The sequence below is a fragment of the Podarcis cretensis genome (assembly GCF_951804945.1).
Source record: "Podarcis cretensis genome assembly, chromosome: 14".
Lineage (NCBI taxonomy): Eukaryota > Metazoa > Chordata > Lepidosauria > Squamata > Lacertidae > Podarcis > Podarcis cretensis.
In genome coordinates this window covers 18,247,837-18,267,080 of record NC_137183.1, presented here as the reverse complement: position 1 = coordinate 18,267,080, position 19,244 = coordinate 18,247,837, and the positions used below count along the sequence as shown (strand labels likewise).

The following is a 19,244-nucleotide window of genomic DNA, read 5'->3' as shown; positions in this document are numbered from 1 at the left end:
TCCATGGAATTCTGGGTATTGTGAGTTTTTTTGTGAGGGTTCTGAGAGCTTCTCACAGGCCTGTTGCCAGACATATGGGGTCGTATCCAGTACGCATAATAGACTCATTGAAAGTAATGGATATGGCTAATTTAGGTCTATTTTCAATGGGTCTACTCTGCGTAGGACTTATATTGGATACAGCCCATTGTCATGAATATACCGTATTTTTTGCTCTATAAGACTCACTTTTTCCCTCCTAAAAAGTAAGGGGAAATGTGTGTGTGTCTTATGGAGCAAATGCAAGCTGCGCAGCTATCCCAGAAGCCAGAACCAGCAAGAGGGATTGCTGCTTTCACTGTGCAGCGATCCCTCTTGTTGTTCTGGCTTCTGAGATTCAGAATATTTTTTTTCTTGTTTTCCTCCTCCAAAAACTAGGTGCGTCTTGTAGTCTGGTGTATCTTATAGAGCGAAAAATATGGTAATATAATGCCGTTGCCCCCTGTCAGTGTAAGCTAGCTGCAAAGTTTAATTCAGTAACGTTTGCTCACTCTGGAGATTCTTACACATCTTCTCCCTGCCCCCATTCTCCAGGACGTTGGAATATGGTATATCTTCCACCGGGTTCCTACTGGACAGTCTGAAGGACAGTATCCAGCCGGGCAGTCTGAACTGACTCCTCTCGGGACGTTTCACAACAACCGAGTCCACTCCAACTTCAAGGCATGTTGCAAATTTCTGTAAATACCAGGGCAAGGATGGTGAACTAAGGCCAAGATTCCATTGTGGGTGACCTTCCAGGGACCGCGTGCCTTGATATGAACATGGTCACAAGAGAATGTGGGTTTTATCTTTGTCTAGCTCAGAATTTCCCAAACTTGGGTCTCTGGCTGTTTTTGGACTACAACTCCCATCATCCTTAGCTAGCAGGATCAGCGGTCAGGGATGATGGGAATTGTAGTCCCAAAACAGCCGGAGACCCAAAGCCTGGTATAGCTGGTGCTTCTGCCTCTCTTTTCCTTGGGTCAACTGTCTTCCCTTCTTCATTCCCTGCCTTTTTTAAAGGATCCTCTCAAAAGTTACTTTGGACTACAGCTCCCATCATCTCTGCCCATTGGCCATGCCTGCTAGGGATTATGGGAGCTGTAGTCCAGCAACATCTAGAGGTCCACTAGTTTTTCCATCTGTGCTGTAGGATTTGAGCAGTCAGCAGTAGGCTCAGAGGCAGTTTTATACCTGCTCTGACCTCTTCGCTGGCATGGGCTCATCCCTGTTGGATTTTCTGAAATAGTGGGTGAACTGGAACACAGCCAGCCTTCGCAATTTGCACTTTTCTAAATCTTGCAGTACGTTTTTTACAGCCAAGGTGTGTGTACAAAAATGCACATACAGTACCAGAACATGCATAATTCTGCGTATATTGGTGAAGCTAATTTTAAAAATTGCTCTGTATTAGGGGAAATGGCTTGCAGATTTGTCCAAACGCCAAACAAAATTGTGCAGAGAAATTGGAATTGAAACGTTGGAGAACTTTAGTAACGATTTTCTTTTTAATTAAAAATCACAAATTGATACAGAAATGTGGAGGCCTGAATTTAAGATAAATGAAAAATGAGGTCGACCAAAGATTGAGAAATTCATTTATCTCTACTCCCTAGATGTGCAGAAGTATGAAAGGTTTTCTAAGTAAACACTTAAGCTTCTGGGACTGTCAGAATGTTAATGGGACTCCAACTCCCATCAGCCCCAGTCAGCATGAGCAGCAGTCAAGGATGATGGGAGTTGGAGTTTAACAACATTTGGAGGGTCACAGGTTCTAGCATGCCCATTGTTTTTTGTGCCAATACGTGTCTATGTTTTATATCTCTGCTCCCTTAGCAAAACGCTCCAGACCTTCCTTACCAAGTATGGTACCCTTTGCTTGTTCAAAAATAATTGAACTCAGATGGTGAACGTTTGTGTGAGTGTGTATAAAATAATTTTCCAGGCTGGCTTGTTTATTGGGAAAGGAGTCAAGACGACGAAAGCCAGTGCTGAAAATCCTCGAGAATATCTGACAGTGGATAACGCCAGGTGTGTAAACAAAATGTCATGCTGCCCTTTGCGGCGCGTTGAGTTTAATTTTATTGCTTTAGGGGGATTTCCAGTCTGTTCGGTGCTTCTGTCTTCGCGTTTTGGGGTGGGCACTCACGTCTACTAACTAGCAAAATGTCTGAAATCTGAGGGGATGTGCAAGCCAGTGTTGCGTTGTGGTTAAGAGTGTCAGGTTATGCCTGGGGAGGCTTTGATTCAAATTTCCACTCCAGCCACAAAACGCTCACTGGGCAAATTTGGGACAATCCCTGTTTCCTCTGCCTTTTCTACCTCACAGGGTTGTTGTGATGATAATATTGGTGAGGTGTGTGTCAGCTCCTTAGAGACAGATGGGATTGGGGGGGGGGGAAACTGTCCGCAAATGGCTTGTGTGTTGCAATGGTCTGCCTGGTGTGCAGTAAGGAAGTGTGTATCCCCTTGTGGTGGGGCTGAATCTGCTTCTAAGACCCTCCCCCTCCCCATGACAATAAACACTGCTCCTATTGGATTGGTTTAACAATCAGTCCCTCTTCCCAGGGAACTCTGGGAAGGGGAACAGAGGTCTCCTAGCAACTCTCAGCGTCCTTAGCAAACTACAGCTCCCATAATTCTCTGGGGGAAGCCATGACTGTTTAAAGTGGTATCGTAGTGCTTTAAATGTACATTGTGAATGTGGCCTAAGCCAATTCTGCGGATAGAATTTACGCAACCATCCACACACAGTGCTTTGCAGTGGCATCAGCTCACAGAGGCAGGTGAGGAGTAACCCAGTGGCACTGCACAAAATGCCGTGGCTAGGCTGTTGGTCGGAACAGGCTGTAGCCAGCACATAACTTTGATGCTCGAAAACACGTACTGGCTCCCTGTATGCTACCAGGCCGGGTGCAAGGTTCTTGTATTAATTTGCAAGGCCCTTAACAACTTGAGCCCAGCATGCCCCAGGGACTGCGAAATTCCTTATATCTTTGGCTGATCACGGAGGACTTGAGGGTGGAGAGTCACAAGCTATGGGGGATCACAAGTAACCAGGCAATTTGTATTTGGGCTCCGTTTAATGAAACTCCCTTCGTTAAACATACAGACCCCATCTCTCGTTGTCTACTGGAAACTTTAAAAAAAAAAAAAAATTCGACAGGCAATTTTTGCTGAGTTTTGATTTTATAATTTTAACTGACTTTTATTTTCTCCGCATTGAGGTTTGTTTTTTTTTATTGCTCAGGGCCGAATATAATTAAGGGGTGTGTAAATTGTCAAAACAACAAGATGCACATCTGAAGTAGCCCTGGCTTTGGAGCATTTGGAGAATCTCAGATACTTGGCGTTTGGTCTGGGATCAGGGAAGAGAGAAGAGTTGGGAAGCTAAGTTACGTGAAGGGGTTTCTGGGACCGCTTCCAAAACGATGAACTATCTCAATCCCTCGGGGCGTATAGCCCAGAGGTTTCTTTCTACTGTACTATTCCAACACTTGCTATTTTTAGCCATGCAAGTACCATATGCAGTAACATAAGCTTAGTTTGCATTGTTGAAGGCATTCCAAAGTACGTTTTTATGCGGCCAAAATTGCTGGAAGACTGGAGCTTTGTTTCAGTTCAAGTATTTTGGGAGCATGGATGGTGGTTTTTTTTATTGATGCTTCCCCCTCATGTCTCTGATTTCCCATTCTTCTGGGCTCTTGGTGATCTGACTCGATTCTTTGCCCCAGATTCCGTCCGCATCAGGATGCCGACCCTGCGAAGCCAAGGGTTCCCGCTCTCATCGATGGCCTTGTTGCTTTCAAAAATAACGACCATGGAGCCTGGGCTAGGGGAGGAGACATTGTCTTCCGCAACTGTGGGTAGGTGTCTTCAGAACACCAGGCTTGTTCCTGTCTGCTGCGTTAAAATTAAGTTACTCGGCCACTTCGATCTGTGGAACTGGCACTGTTACCTGGTCCCCACAATCCTCATTCCGCAGTTGTGACTAATTGATCTTTTACCTACACTCTGAAATTAGATCAATTTTGCTGCACTCTTTTTGGCACCTGTTTAAAATATTTTTATTTAAGCAAGCCTATCCAGACACTAAGGGACGTGGGTGGCGCTGTGGGTTAAACCACAGAGCTTAGGACTTGTCGATCAGAAGGTTGGCAGTTCAAATCTCTGTGACGGGGTGAGCTCCCGTTGCTTGGTCCCTGCTCCTGCCAACCTAGCTGTTTGAAAGCATGTCCAAGTGCAAGTAGATAACTAGGTACTGCTCCGGCGGGAAGGTAAACAGCATTTCCGTGCGCTGCTCTGGTTCGCCAGAAGCGGCTTAGTCATGCTGGCCACATGACCCGGAAGCTATACGCCAGCTCCCTTGGCCAATAAAGCGAGATGAGCACCGCAACCCCAGAGCCGGTCACGACTGGACCTAATGGTCAGGGGTCCCTTTACCTTTACCTTTATCCAGACACTTGGATTTTATGATGCAATTTAGTCTTTTTTTGATTGCTAAATTTAATTATTTAAAAAATATTTTTACAGTGGTACCTTGGTTGTCAAACCTAATCCGTTCCGGGAGTCCGTTTGACTCCTGAAACTGTTCAAAAACCAAGCTGCAGCTTCTGATTGGCTGCAGGAGCTTCTTGCACTCAAACGGAAGCCACTTCGGATGTTCGGCTTCCAAAAAACGTTTGCAAACCGGAACACTCACTTCTGGGTATGTGGCATTGGGGAGCCGATTTGTTCGACAACTAAGCCGTTTGACAACCAAGGTACCACTGTGCTTGTTTTTAACTGGTTTTATTGATAATTTAAATATATCTTGTAAACCAATCATGGGTTTTGTGACAATCTAGCGGTATATGAAATTTGTCAAATAAATAAAATGAAGGATATTGGTTTGCGTTTTCAATTGCTTGTGCACTGCTATGGAGACAATTGTGCCCTAAAGGGTGTTCTGTGAACCTGTAAATAAATAAATGACTCTGTAAGGGTTTTTTTTTTTTTGTGGCGGGGGGGGGGGGGGGGGAGAAAGTAGCATTTTGCATTCCCTCAAACTTACCCTATCGTATGTTTTCTCCACTTCCTAGCTTTGCAGACAACGGGATAGGACTCACTTTAGCCAGGTAAGTTGCCCTTTCTTAATAGAGGCATATTTGTAAGGAACCAGTGCTTTCTAGTAATAGGTGGTAGAGGGTCTCTTAATGCAAGGGGGGGGGGCTGTGGCTCTTCAGATGTTGTGGACCACAGCTCCCATCAGCCCTATCAACTGGCCATGCTGGTGTGGATTGATGGGAGTCCGCCAACATCTGGAGGACCAGAGGTTCTGCCTGTATCTTGCCATAGCTAATAGCCATTGATGGATCTACCCTAAGTGAACTGTGTAGACTTTTCAAAACAAACAAACAAACAAACAAACAAACAAACAAACAAACAAACCCCTTCATATATTACACACTGAGCAAACAAATCTCTTGGTCAGCCCAGAATTTATTTCCTTTTAGTTTCATTCCTTTTAGTTTCATCCTTTTAGTTCCCTCCATTTTATGGAGGGAGAAAAACTTCTTTTTATCAGCTGGCACCTTTGTAAGTCTCTCTCATCTAAGTTGATGGTAATGACCCCTCTCTCTGGCTGCCTTGAGACACTGGAGTGTTGCTCCTGGTTAGAGTAACTCATGGATGGGAAACTTGTGGCTCTGCAGATGTTTTGGGATTCCAACTCCTGTCAGATGCAGGTGGCGCAGCCAGTGGTCAGCAGTGATGGGAGAGGCATGGAGCAATATCTGGATGGGCCACAGATTCTCCTGCCCTGTGGTAGATGGTACTGGGCTAGATGCAAGACAACTCTGAGCTGGTTTAAGGCAGTTTTCTGTATCCCTGCAAATGATAAAGCATATACAGTGGTACCTCGGGTTAAGTACTTAATTCTTTCCAGAGGTCCGTTCTTAACCTGAAACTGTTCTCAACCTGAAGCACCACTTTAGCTAATGGGGCCTCCTGCTGCTGCCGTGCCACCAGAGCACGATTTCTGTTCTCATTCTGAAGCAACGTTCTTAACCCGAGGTACTATGTCTGGGTTAGCGGAGTCTGTAACCTGAAGCATATGTAACCTGAAGTGTATGTAACCCGAGGTACCACTGTAAGCTGCTTCATACTAGTTGAGACCATTGTTCTACCCAGCTCAGTACTGCCTACACTGACTGACAGTAGCTCTCTGGTGTGTCAGACAGGAGATTTCCCCAGCGCTACCTGGAGATGCCGAGAGATTGAACCAGGATCCTTCAGCATACGAAACAGATGCTCTGTTACCGAACTACACCCCTTCCCCTAAATGATTTAGCTTTTCTTCAAGAGAGAAGGTTTTTCAGGGTCTTGGATCATTTCCATCAGTGTTTCCCAAACTTGGACTTGTTTTTGGACTACAACTCCCATCACCCCTAGCTGGCAAGACCAGGGATGATGGGAATTGTAGTCTGGGGGGGGGGAGCTGGACATCCAAGTTTGGGAAACCCCAAATTAGGTTGTCCCTTTCCTGTTACCTATTTTCAAGACAGCTACACCTGTGCTGGCAGAATATTTTTGGATTGCGCTAATACTTGCCATCTGATTTTTGTGTGTTTCTTTGTCCGTGTTCATCTAATTATAGCGATGGAACTTTCCCCATCGATGAAGGCTGCAGCCTAGAAGTGACTCATTCCATCTTTGTTGGCGAGAGCAACAATGTTGGCTCTCAGGGAGGACAAAACAGCTACTGGGGGAAAGGAGCTGGCGGAGAATATAGGACACTGCCCCGAAACAAGTAGGTTATTCACGGATCGTGTCTTCCTTTGGAGGTGAATTGGCATGTGATTTGGTACACAAGTTTTTCCAGAAAAGGGACTAATGCATCGTGGATGCTTTTTAAAATTATAATGATTATAATGATGAGGAGACTGTTGGTGGGTGGTGGCCCTGGTACGCAGGCTGAGACCCTACCTGCCCGCGGACTGTCTCGCCAGAGTGGTGCATGCTCTGGTTATCTCCCGCTTGGACTACTGCAATGCGCTCTACGTGGGGCTACCTTTGAAGGTGACTTGGAAACTACAACTAATCCAGAATGCGGCAGCTAGACTGGTGACTGGGGACGACCGCCGAGACCACATAACACCAGTCTTGAAAGACCTACATTGGCTCCCAGTACGTTTCCGAGCACAATTCAAAGTGCTGGTGTTGACCTTTAAAGCCCTAAACGGCCTCGGCCCAGTATACCTGAAGGAGCGTCTCCACCCCCATCGTTCTGCCCGGACGCTGAGGTCCAGCGCCGAGGGCCTTCTGGCGGTTCCCTCATTGCGAGAAGCAAAGCTACAGGGAACCAGGCAGAGGGCCTTCTCAGTAGTGGCGCCTGCCCTGTGGAACGCCCTCCCATCAGATGTCAAAGCGATAAATAACTACCTGACATTCAGAAGGCATCTTAAGGCAGCCCTGTTCAGGGAAGTTTTTAATCTGTGATATTTTAGTGTATTTTTGGTTTTTATGGAAGCCGCCCAGAGTGGCTGGGGAGGCCCAGCCAGATGGGCGGGGTACAAATAATAAATTATTATTATTATTATTATTATTATTATTATTATTATTATTACCTGCGCCGTTCCTATTGGTGGAGGTTGGAGAAACATCTGGCAGTGGGGTAGTGGGAATCAAGGGATGCTGTAGCTTAGGGGTAGAGCATCTACTTTGCAAAAAAACCAAACCATAAACCAAAATTTAAAACACCACAGTCACTGGATTAGGGCAGGGTGAGCCTGGGCCCTGCCCCCTAGCCCAGATGGAAAGGGCCTTCCAGGGAGTGGTTAACACAATGTGAGGAACATTAAAGTACAATAAATCAATATTTGGTTTCTTAACTACATTAGTTCATCAGCCAGGTGAGGGGGCACGCCACTGGCCAAATGCACATTTTTAGTTTGCGCCAAAACTAAGAACCACACCTGAGAGGGAAGGGGATTCCAGAATTGGGGTGCTACTATTGAGAATACTCTCTCGTGAGATACCATGGACCATATTCTCAGAGGACTGTGGCATCATGAGGGCATCCATAGATCTTTGAATTCCAAGCAGGTGTATAAGGGAGAGGTGGTCTTTCTGGCTCCTGGGTTGTCCAGAGTACATTGTCAGGCAGTACATTGACTTACCTGCTACTGTTTTCTCTCAAGGTTCTATCACCTCAGTATCTTGTGTGAAGAGATGTTTGTTTAAAAACATTGTCATGTAAAAATTGTGCCCCATACCAGAACAGAACACCTCTGGGGGGGAAAGAGACCCTATCTCACTGGTCATCGTCTCTGAGGCAATTAGTTTTAACATGGGGTGCTTTAAGACATTTGACTTTCTCTTTCAGATCTGAGGGGGTATGGTCTTGTGAGAAGACTAGGCTGCTCTTTCCAGTGAATATTTGAATTAGTCAAACTTGGGGAAAGATTATAGATGGATTGTCCTCTAAACAGTTTAGCCCTCCAACTGTGCCGCATGTGGACATTGGAGCTTAGAGTTCAACAAGTGGGATTCTGCAACAAGAGCTATAGATTTTTAAAGTGCTGGAACACCGCTTCAAGTAGTCATGGCTTCCCCTGAAGAATTCTGGGTGATGTAGTTTGTTAAGGGTGTTGAGAGTTGTTAGGAGACCCCTCTCCCCCTCCCTAAACTACAATTCCCAGAGTTCCCAGTGAAGAGGGATTGATGAAACTACTCTGGGAGCAGAACAGTGGACTCTGAGCATCTCACAGCACCCTTAACAAACCACAGTTCCCAGTACAGATGGGGCACATTTGAGTGGTGGGGGTGTCTGGTTGATAGGGTGTGAAAAGCTGTAGAGGACCATGCCTCAATAAATTGCAATAGTCTTTTGTCATACGGAAAAGAAAGATAAATAGCCATAGATAAAATTTGTACAATACGCTAACTGTAGATGAGGGAATTAAGTTGGCATGTATTCAGGAAGCAGAATGAGGAAGGCGGGAACTTGCCAAAAGAGAAGGAGAGAGGATCTCCAAGATGTGTACGTGTGTATGTGCTAACGGAGCAGAACAAGGGAGGGAAGTGTTGTAAAAGTCAAACCAAACTGAAAGCAAGAATAACAAGCTAATAAACAAAGCTGTGAACAGATGCACAATCGCTGAGTAGAAACAAGAAGGAAATGTAGAAAACAGAGTTTTGAGAGCATTACTGAAGTGTATTATACTGGACCGGTTTGCCCGTAACACTAAGGCAGACCACAGCTTGGTGAAAATGAAGAAAATTTTAGGCTCCTAGGAAGGAGATTACAGCTGCTTTGCTGCTCCTCAGACATATTGGTTCTGTGCTGAGCTGAGTTTGACTTGGTATGTCATTGGGACCCTCTTTCCAAACAAAGCAGAAGTTTTAAACCGTAAGACAAATCTTGGTTCCAACTTTTGGTTTGGAGAAATCTAAACCACGAGCCTGGGTCTGAATAGCATGTTAAGACAAGCCATAGCTTAGCTCAGTGCAGTCTAAGCCACGGTTTGGCTGACGTGCAAATGAGGTTGTGTGTGCTTAAAGGGGGTATTTTAGAACGCTGAACCACCTGTATAAAAACTGACATGTGTTTGTCTGTGTTGCGTAGCCATGTCCAAAATGCTTGAGAAAGACGGCCAGAGCCTGGCATGCTGTTCAAAATGCAGGGGCTCCATTCAGAGTGGCAAAAGAGCCAGCAAGACATAGTAGTTACAGTGTTGAACTGGGACTGGAGAAACCAGGGTTCAAGTCCCCATTCGGCCACAAGGCTCCTATAGTGTGACCTTGGGCCTAGTCACTGTCTCTCAGCCTAACCTTCCTCACAGAGTTGTTATAAAAGTGAACGGGAGCAGTAAGAGCAATGTATGTTACATTCTTTTGTGGTTTTATATTATAAACTGCCCTGTAATCCTCATATGAAAGGCATTATAGAAATTTAATAGACAAAATAAATGTAGGGAAAAATTCAGTACAAGTAGTCAAACATGCTCTGTGTCGAATGACCATGTGAAGTGAATTTGAGGGGAAGTGGCAGCTACAAATTTGGAGTTAGTGAGGAAGGGGCAGTTCGTACAGGTGGACTCCACCTGACTGGAGAATCCTGATTGGCCAGGGTTGCCCAGTCAGGTGGGGAAACCCTACAGATGCTGTTGTTGTATGTTCATAGAGGCTCTTTCTCACTTACACTGGGTGAGCTGCTGGAGGAGGCATGGCCAGCAGACACCTGACTAAGGAAGGGGCAGAAATTTGATTTGATTTGCATTCATAGCCAAACCCACCCTAATTCACACTTTTTGGGGGTGGGGAATGCAATAACTGAAACACAGCCATCCATCGAAATTTGCTCTTCTCTGAATTTTGCAGTGTAGTTCTCCCAACTGGGTAATGTGTTCACAAATCCATGCATTAAAGCATGCATTAAGATGCCATTGATTAATGAAAGTACCGTACAAATATGTATTATTCTTTGGAAAATTTGTGTGCAAAAATGTGTATAGTAGGCAAGATTGCATACAAACGTTCATATACAAGTGGTGACCATTTTACGCAGGAGTTCTGTTTCTGGCCCCGATTCGGGTTGGTGGAGCATGCATAAGCCCATCTTGCCCTGTTACAACCCTTTATGCCCCAGCCCGCTCCATTAAACCTTTGTTCTGCTGCCTTCTGGGTCCAAAAGAACCAATGTGTCGGTGGTCCCGTGCAAAATGGCCGCCACCCATATTGCCAAAAAATTGCACGAAAATGCTGATGAATTTTCATGAGGACTTTTTTTAAAAAATGCAAAGTGATGTGAGGAACTGAAAATTGGGAAACCAAGAGAAACCAGAACTGACAGATTTGTCTATTCCTACATATACAGTGGAACCTTGGGTTGAGAACGTGATACGTGCAGGAGGCACGTTCGCAACCCACAGCATTTGCAACCTGCAGTGCTGCATCTGCGCACATGTGTGATGCGATTTGGCGCTTCTGCGCATGCGGAAAGTGTGATTTAGCGTTTCTGCGCATGCGCGAGTGTGCCGAAACCCGGAAGTAAACCGTTTCTGTACTTCCGGGTTTTGGCGCATCCGTAACCTGAAAACGCGTAACCCGAAGAGTCTGTAATCCGAGGTACCACTGTAAAGGCTATCATTTGAACCCCTCTTATCTGCTAAATTAATCTGCCTTGCACAATTCTTGGAAGAGGAAATGAGAGAGTCTTATTTAGTGAGCCCCCTGGGAGGGTAAATAAAATCTGATAAACGATAAAATGGAAGTAACACATTTCAGGAAGAGCTAAAAACCCATGTTCCCCGCCCCTTCTTGCTTTCGTTTCTGTAACTTTCATAGGACGTTTCCGATCCGTGGCTTCCAGATATATGACGGTCCTGTCCGGCTGACGAAATGCACTTTTAGAAAGTTTACCCCTACTGTGGACAGGCACTCAAGCGCCATTGGCTTTTTCATGAAGAATGCCTGGCAGATAAGTCCTCAGAACAACGCCTCGCTGGTCAGGATGGAGAGAAGCGTAAGTCAGGGGAGATGTTAACTGGGCCCATCTTCTTTTTGTGTGGGTTTGGCAATAGGGAATGTGCCTCTGCTTGATTCTCCTTGATTATTTAAACAATTTCTGTGACCTCTTTTCACTTCCAAAGGAATCTCTGAGCTGTTTGCCACCTATTTTTAACAGTCAAACTGGCCTAGCGAGAGAGAGGCTGAAAGACCCCACAGTCCGGTCATTTAAACTTCCCCTGGGCGTGGTGCCAAGGGCTGCAATTGGTCATTTGGTCCTGCACCCAGGGGAATGCCCCCTAATTCCTGCAGCCATTGGCCCATTTGGCAGCAGGAAGTTGATCCGGCTTGTGATAAGCCAGTTTACAAGGGAGGCCCAGGGCCCGCCTGCAAAGCCGTCCGCCCAATAAGGAGGCGAATGCACATCACAAAAGATCAAATGCTGCAACTGAGAATCAAATACATATACCAGAATAATTAAAATTATTTATAGCTCGCTCATCGTGGTTAACACAATGTGAGGAACATTAAACTACAATAAATCAATATTTGGTTTAAGTACAAATTACCGTCAGATCAAGCACTTTATTAACTACATTAGTATACATCAGCCAGGTGAGGGGGCTCTGGCCAAATGCACATTTTTAGTTTGTGCCAAAACTCCATTAGTGTTGCGTCAAAACTCAGAACCGCACCTGAGAGGGAAGGGCATTCCAGAATTGGGGTGCTACCATTATGAATGCTCTCTTGTGAGTTGCCATATACCATATTCTCAGAGGACTGTGGCATCATGAGGCTATCCATAGATTTTGAATTCCAGGCAGGTGTATAAGGGAGAGGTGGTCTTTCTGGCACCTGGGTTGTCCAGAGTACATTGTCAGGCAGAGGTTCCCTGGATTATGTTGGACTACAACTCCCATCATTCCCAGCCAACTTAGCCCAGTGGTCAGGCATGATATATAAGTTGTCACGCAACATCCACAGTTGAGGAACATTGGTGAGGACAACACTGAGCTAGAGGCACCACTGGTTGGACTTGTTGTAGGGCAGATTCCTGCATAGCATTTAGGTCCCTGACTAATGTTCCTAGTGCATGATCAGCACTGATTATTAGGGTTCCTAATTTTTGTGTGCAAAGTTTAGGTGTGTCTTCTTCTTGCTTCCTTGTGGTGAAGGGAAGTTCTTTTGGCCTCCTGCCTTTCAGTGAATCACACACTTTGCAACTTGTTTAAATGTTGCCCATTGAAGGTCAGACGGAGGGTGAGGAATTCATTCGGTTGTGCCCTCCCGCAACCACATGGAGCTTGATAGCTGTGCAGAGCAAGTGTAAGAGGCTCTCCTCTTGCAGGCCGCTTCTTGAAGATCACAAACTTGGCTTGAGTTGATTTGGACCAGAACTTCCCTTCACCACAAGGATGGCTCACTCTTCCTCATGCTCTCCTCTAGACATCTGGAGAAACTGAATGTGTCGGGGTGGAATCATGTTTTGCATTTCCTTGCTCAGCTTCATTTTATGGTGCTTGGTGGGGGCATAGAAGCACAGAATGCAAGGATGCCGATGAAGAAGCAATGTAGATGCAGGGTTCTGTAGATACAACAGAGGGTTTCAGCATCCACAGCATTTCCAACAAAGATGTGTGAGGAACCCTGTCTGGAATTGGGAAGAGTCACTGCCAGGCAAGACTAGGGATGGAGAACTTGTGGTTTTTGAGATGTTGGTCTACAACTCCCATTATCCTGTGATTATTGGCCATACTGGCTAGTGCTGATGGGTGTTAGAGTCTAACAGCATCTAGATGGCCATAAACTCCTCATCCAACGGGGCTTGGGCTGCAGATACCTGGGTTCAAGTTTCTCCTTTGCTACAAAGCTCACTGAGTAGCCTTTGGCCAAGTTGATGCTTTCTCCGCTTAAATCGGCTTGCATGGTGGTTGTGAGGATCAAATCTTATTGTGTCTTTTGGACCTCCTTGGTAGATGCACTAAGTATCCTGAAGTGGGAAACTGTCAAGCAAACAGTGCAAGACTGCCATGTTTTGTCCGTTACATAACTCTTTAAAAATAGCATTGGGGAATGAGTGGCCCTTTGAATGTTGCTTGATCACAACTCCCACCATCGCTAAGAATTGGCCACACTGGCTGGGGGTGGCCGATACTGAAATCCATCAACATCCAGGCTCCCTGGTCCCTGCTTTAAGAGCTATACAGTGGTACCTCTGGTTATGAACTTAATTTGTTCCAGAGGTCCGTTCTTAATCTGAAACTGTTCTTAACTAGAAGTGTGCTTTCGCTAATGGGGCCTCGATTTTCATTCTCATCCTGGGGCAAAGATCTCAACTTGAGGTAACTCTTCCAGGTTAGCGGAGTTTGTAACCTGAGGCATTTGAAACTTGAGGTACCACTGCATAGCAGGTGGAAATTAATCAGATGCATTCTTTCCAGTGCAGAGATACAGTGATGGGAAGGCCGCACTTGTTGAATTTTCTGCCTGCTATGCAGTTGATAAACCACAAAGCCCTCATGGTGGGGTCCTGTCATTTCCACCATGGAAATCTTGGGACATAAGCACTGAATAGCTATTTTAGTAGCCTGAAATGCAATAGAGTTCCTGCAGTAATAATGACTCCCTGTTCTTATCTGCCTTTCTCCAAAGGTTGGGCTCAGAGTGTTCTTGGGCAGGCCAGGCCAGTGGTTTGGAGACAATAATAATGATGGTGATAAGGTCTCGATTTTCCATGATTTGGATGGTTCAGTGACAGGCTATCCAGGCACCTTTGTGGGCAGGTCAGACAACTATCTGATTCGTCACCCGGGCTGCCTTATCGTCCCAAGGTGGAACGGAATGATTTGCGCTGGAAAATATGCACAGGTAAGGCTGGACCATTGATGCTTATGCAGATATGTTCTCAGTGGGATGATAGAACGCGGGTGGCGATGTGAGTTAAACCACAGAGCCTAGGACTTGCTGATCAGAAGGTCAGAGGTTTGAATCCCCGTGACGGGGTGAGCTCCCATTGCTCGGTCCCTGCTCCTGCCAACCTAGCAGTTTGTAACCACGTCAAAGTGAAAGTAGATAAATAGGTACTGCTCCAGCGGGAAGGTAAACGGCGTTTCCGTGTGTTGCTCTGGTTCGCCATGCTGGCTTAGTCATGCTGGCCACATGACCCAAAAGCTGCATGCCGGCTCCCTCGGCCAATAAAGCGAGATGAGCGCCACAACCCCAGAGTTGGCCACGACTGGACCTAAAGGTCAGGGGTCCCTTTACCTTTACCTTTATATATGGTATGCTGACCAGGAACAGTGCACAATTTTCGCCTTAAGGCTGGACCATTGATGCTTATGCACAGATGTTCTCAGTGGGATGATAGAAGGAAGCTTTGGTGTTGCTGAAGGGATGAATGAATTAAGGAAGGAAGGAAGGAAGGAAATGGAGAGAGGCTGGCATGAACAGAGGCTGGGGAGTCCCAGAGAGAAAAGCTAGCTGGTAAGAGAGGGGCCTCTATGGAGTTGTGTGAGAGAAAATGAATGGGTGATGGATGGATGGATGGATGAAGAGAGAATGAAGAACAGAAAGAAAATGAATATATCTGCCTACAGCCCTGTCCAACTTTTCCTTTTCTCAATTCTTCACTTCTTGCACATTTTTGTATGGCTCTGCTGGTTAGCATTAGAAGAGTGTTTGGAAAGCAGGAGTGTCGAAAGCTGCCAAAAACAGGGCGGGGGAGAGTTGTTGTTGTTGTGTGTTGTCTCTCAGAGCCTCAGATATATGATTAACATTCTCCAGGACTTTCTCATTAGCAAGGAGAATTCCTGGCTGCACGAGGGAATTTAAAACATGACATTGGGCTGCAGATCCAGCTAGCATCTGCTTAATATCCTTCCCTGAATAATTTACAGGGCAGTTTTCCCCTTGGCATGCAGTGCTGGGATAATCTGTCAATAGGAATAGTTTATTGTCCCCAAAAGTCAATTTAGCTGAGAGAGATATATATATGTATGTATGTTCTGGCCATCGTCATTGGCCTGAGGCCACCCTACATCTTCGTCTATGTAGTTTCATTTTTGGATTAAAGTAGTTTCATTTTTTACATTTTACCTGCCGTGGCTGAACCATTTTGATTGGGAACATAGTCAATGCATGATTAAGGGTCAAGCTGCAGGTTACAATACATTAGGCAGGCTTCCTCAAACTCGGCCCTCCAGATGTTTTGAGACTACAATTCCCATCATCCCTGCCCACTGGTCCTGCTAGCTAGGGATCATGGGAATTGTAGGACAAAAACATCTGGAGGGCTGAGGTTGAGGAAGCCTGACATTAGGGATGAGGAGCCTGTGTCGCTCCAGATTAGCCACGCTGATGAGGAGTGATGGAGCCCAACAACATCTGGAGGACCAGGGGTGTCCCCACCCCAGATTAAATGAATATATATGAAAGAAGAAGAAAACTCTCATGGGTGCTGATGGGAGCTTTCTAACACTAGTTGCACCACCAGGGTTTGTTTTTTTCTAGAACCACAGCTGGGGAGGGAAGAGTTAACCCTCCCCTCTCTATGTTCTGCAGTTTCGTTGAAATTTGGGCTTCTCCACTCTTATTATTTATTCTTTTAAGAAATAATTTGAACCACAGTTGTGCATGAGAAGGAGTCGAAGAAGTCTGTGTGACCCATGTATCCAATTCTGCTTGAGTAGCAATCCCTTTGAGCAGCCTAATTCAGGAGCAGGGGGAAAAGCATTTAATTGCTGTTGGTAGACAGTTGTGAGCCAGAAGCCTTTAATGATCTACTGCAAAGGAGCCAGACCCAGACCCATTTTCTGCCCCCACCCCAACTTTCATGAATCTGTCAGGAGCAATGTAAGAGCTGCCACCGTGCTTCTTAAGCCGCATCTGCACTACCATTTGAAAACATTTCCTAGGAAGAGGGGTTGAAGGTTAAACCACTCGGGGAATTGTAGCTCTGTGAAGGGAATAGGGGTCTTCTCCAAGCAGCCTTAACAAACTACAGTTCCCAAGATTCTGTGGCAGAATCCATGACTGTTTAAAGTGGTATGGTGCTGCACTAAATGTAAAGCGCGGATAAGCCCTGATTTTGGATGCTTCTTGTATCCCATCCTCTGTGTCTATTTTGCCCTGTGTACCTGGCAAAAGAATCCATCGGGACTGCTTGCTGTGTAAAATATGGGGGGGGCAGGTAACCCCCACCCCGCATCATTGATCACAAGACATGGTGCAGAAATACCGCTTGAATGGCAATGCCCAACAACTTTGTGGTGCACCGGCCCCCTCAAATATGTTATTTGGGGGCCAAAGGGACCTTGGCCCCTAGGAATTGGTTCCAATGGTATCCAATGTGGAAACAGACATCAGCATTCAGTATATGTGGCACTGTACAAAAGGGACACACAGAGTTTGACGTCTATATTGGAAACGCGTCATGTGCATGCTTGTCCCCATATTTACACTGATGAGTAGCAATCTCATGGACAGGGATGATGATGATGATATTTTAATGTATTACCTCCTTCACTCTAAGATCCCTGGGTAGTTTACAACTATTTAAAATGCAACATTAATAACAGGTTGGTTTTTTTAAAAAAATATGAAAATGCAATTAGAAAAAAATAGAGTGGGTCTTGAAAATAGACATCTCAGGCATGAAAAGGCCATGTTGAATGCTGCATTTTGGCAATTCCCATCCCAACCTGAGGAATGTGGGGGAAATTTGATTCAGGTGACATTTAAAAAGAAGTTGCACTTTTCTAAACAATACATAAATCAGAACAAACCCATCATTTGAAATGCGCACCTCTCTAGACGTTGCAATGCAGTTTTTGAGCCAAATAATGCACACAAACACACAAAAACCCCCCAACCCTATACACTAGGATAAAGTGTGCAAAAGAATGCATATATTAGGAAGAATAAGGTTCAGAAATGCATTATATTTGGAGAAATAGCTTTTCATAAATATGTACACCAGGTCAAACTGCATAACAAACATCACTTTTGGAAGCCATTCGCACAAAAATGCTGATGAATTTTCATGAACTGAAAATTGCAAACCAATGTGGAAATGTGGAGAACTGAACTTATGATTGTAAAAAATGAGAAACTGAAATGGACATATCCGCCCATCCTTACTTGAGTATGCCTAGGCTTGAGCCCAGTTCCTTCTGTGTGCAAAACATGTTCCATACCAGAGAGCCACAGCTCCACCCTTCACATGGGCAATGGCTCTGCATCTAGCTACTTGGTGCTGCATAAAAATTCTGAACTGTAAACAAGATAAGCTCTCCCCCCCCCCTTTTTTCTTTCTCTCTCTCTCCTTTTTTTGGTCTATTTTTATAAGCACATTATGGCACTCCATGCAGTGAGACCCTTTTTCCGTCCTAAGAACTTTCCTTGGCTGTGTAAGGCAAGAACAAACAGTCATTTTCTCTGGGACCTGTCCTTCTTTACTAGAGTTTCCCATCCAATCAGCGTCTAAGCTGTGGGGAATTTAGTTCAGGACTTGCCTGGACTGAAGGGAAGGCATAAGAATTTGGCACGAGTGCAGGGAGAGGTATTTGCTTTGAAACGGAGCACAAATTTTAGCTTTCAAAATGCCATCAACTTTCAGAAGCTAAAGGCAGCATCCGTCTTGCTTAGACAGACTGGTGTTGTGTGCACGCTCTGAATTTTTGCTCTGAAAGGCATAAAAAGGACTAGTTCCAATCACGGAGGACTGTGAAACCCTTTGCTTCCCTTTGATCTTTGGAAACTCCATGACCAAATCTGCTTTTCTTTCCCCTCCTGTTTTTGGATTCAGGAGACAAGACCCTGTATTCATTTGGCGGTACAGGCAGGTGAAATCCCCTTTTAGTAAATGTGTGTTTTGATCATTTTTATGCTGATTCTTGAGTTTAGTCCAAACGTACATGTATGTTCTGTGTGCACATGTATTAGGGATGGAGGGGGAGGGAGGTTTTCAACCTTTTTGAGTCCGCGGCTCCCTTGACCAACCACATTCTTTCTGCGGCACCCCTGTGGGGCTCAGGAGCCCAGTTATGTCTCCCTTGCCTGCAGAGCTGGCAGCCTCTCACCCTTTGTTGAACACCCTCCCTTGTGGAGGGTTCCCTCAGCCTCCTCTCCTCTCCTTGGGAATCCTAGAGAGCCAGGGTGGTGTAGTGGTTAAGAGCGGTAGACTCGTAATCTGGTGAACCGGGTTCGCGTCTCTGCTGCTCCACATGCAGCTGCTGGGTGACCTTGGGCCAGTCGCACTTCTCTGAAGTCTCTCAGCCCCACTCACCTCACAGAGTGTTTGTTGTGGGGGGGAGGAAGGGAAAGGAAAATGTTAGCTGCTTTGAGACTCCTTGAGGGGAGTGAAAGGCGGGATATCAAGTCCAAACTCCTCCTCCTCCTCTTCTTCTTCCTTTGGGTAGCTGCTGCTGCCACCCCTGGTCTCTGAGCTGCTCACCCACTCCCCACTGAGAAGTGCTTCCCAGAGGCACCATTCACCTGCGGAGCTTATAGCCAAGGCTGCTGCAATAAACAGCTGCACAAGCCTTTGGGTGGCAGAGACATGAGAGGGCAGAGGAAGAAGGAAGAAAGGAAAGAAGGACAGAGACCATTGTTGCCCACAGCGCCTCTGACCACCATTCAAGGCACCCCAGGCTGCCACGGCACACTGGTTGAAAACCACTGCTCTACACTATGAATAACATACGATAAACATAAGAAGAGCCTGCTGGATCAGG

At 45.7% G+C, this 19,244-nt stretch overlaps 2 protein-coding genes across 6 annotated transcripts in view; both read left to right on the top strand.

The window, feature by feature from the left end:
* Window positions 1–19,244, top strand: part of CEMIP (cell migration inducing hyaluronidase 1) — a 169,699-nt gene that overhangs the window by 16,732 nt on the left and 133,723 nt on the right. The window lies entirely within an intron of this gene.
* LOC307203408 (cell surface hyaluronidase CEMIP2-like) overlaps window positions 1–19,244 on the top strand; it is a 94,557-nt gene that overhangs the window by 35,704 nt on the left and 39,609 nt on the right. For all 3 annotated transcript variants that reach the window (XM_079954175.1, XM_079954176.1, XM_079954177.1), the window contains 7 exons: window positions 574–702; window positions 1,967–2,052; window positions 3,756–3,887; window positions 5,103–5,138; window positions 6,659–6,811; window positions 11,350–11,527; window positions 14,164–14,379. In XM_079954175.1, coding sequence (XP_079810301.1) covers window positions 574–702; window positions 1,967–2,052; window positions 3,756–3,887; window positions 5,103–5,138; window positions 6,659–6,811; window positions 11,350–11,527; window positions 14,164–14,379 — 930 coding nt within the window. The remainder of the gene's footprint in view (window positions 1–573; window positions 703–1,966; window positions 2,053–3,755; window positions 3,888–5,102; window positions 5,139–6,658; window positions 6,812–11,349; window positions 11,528–14,163; window positions 14,380–19,244) is intronic.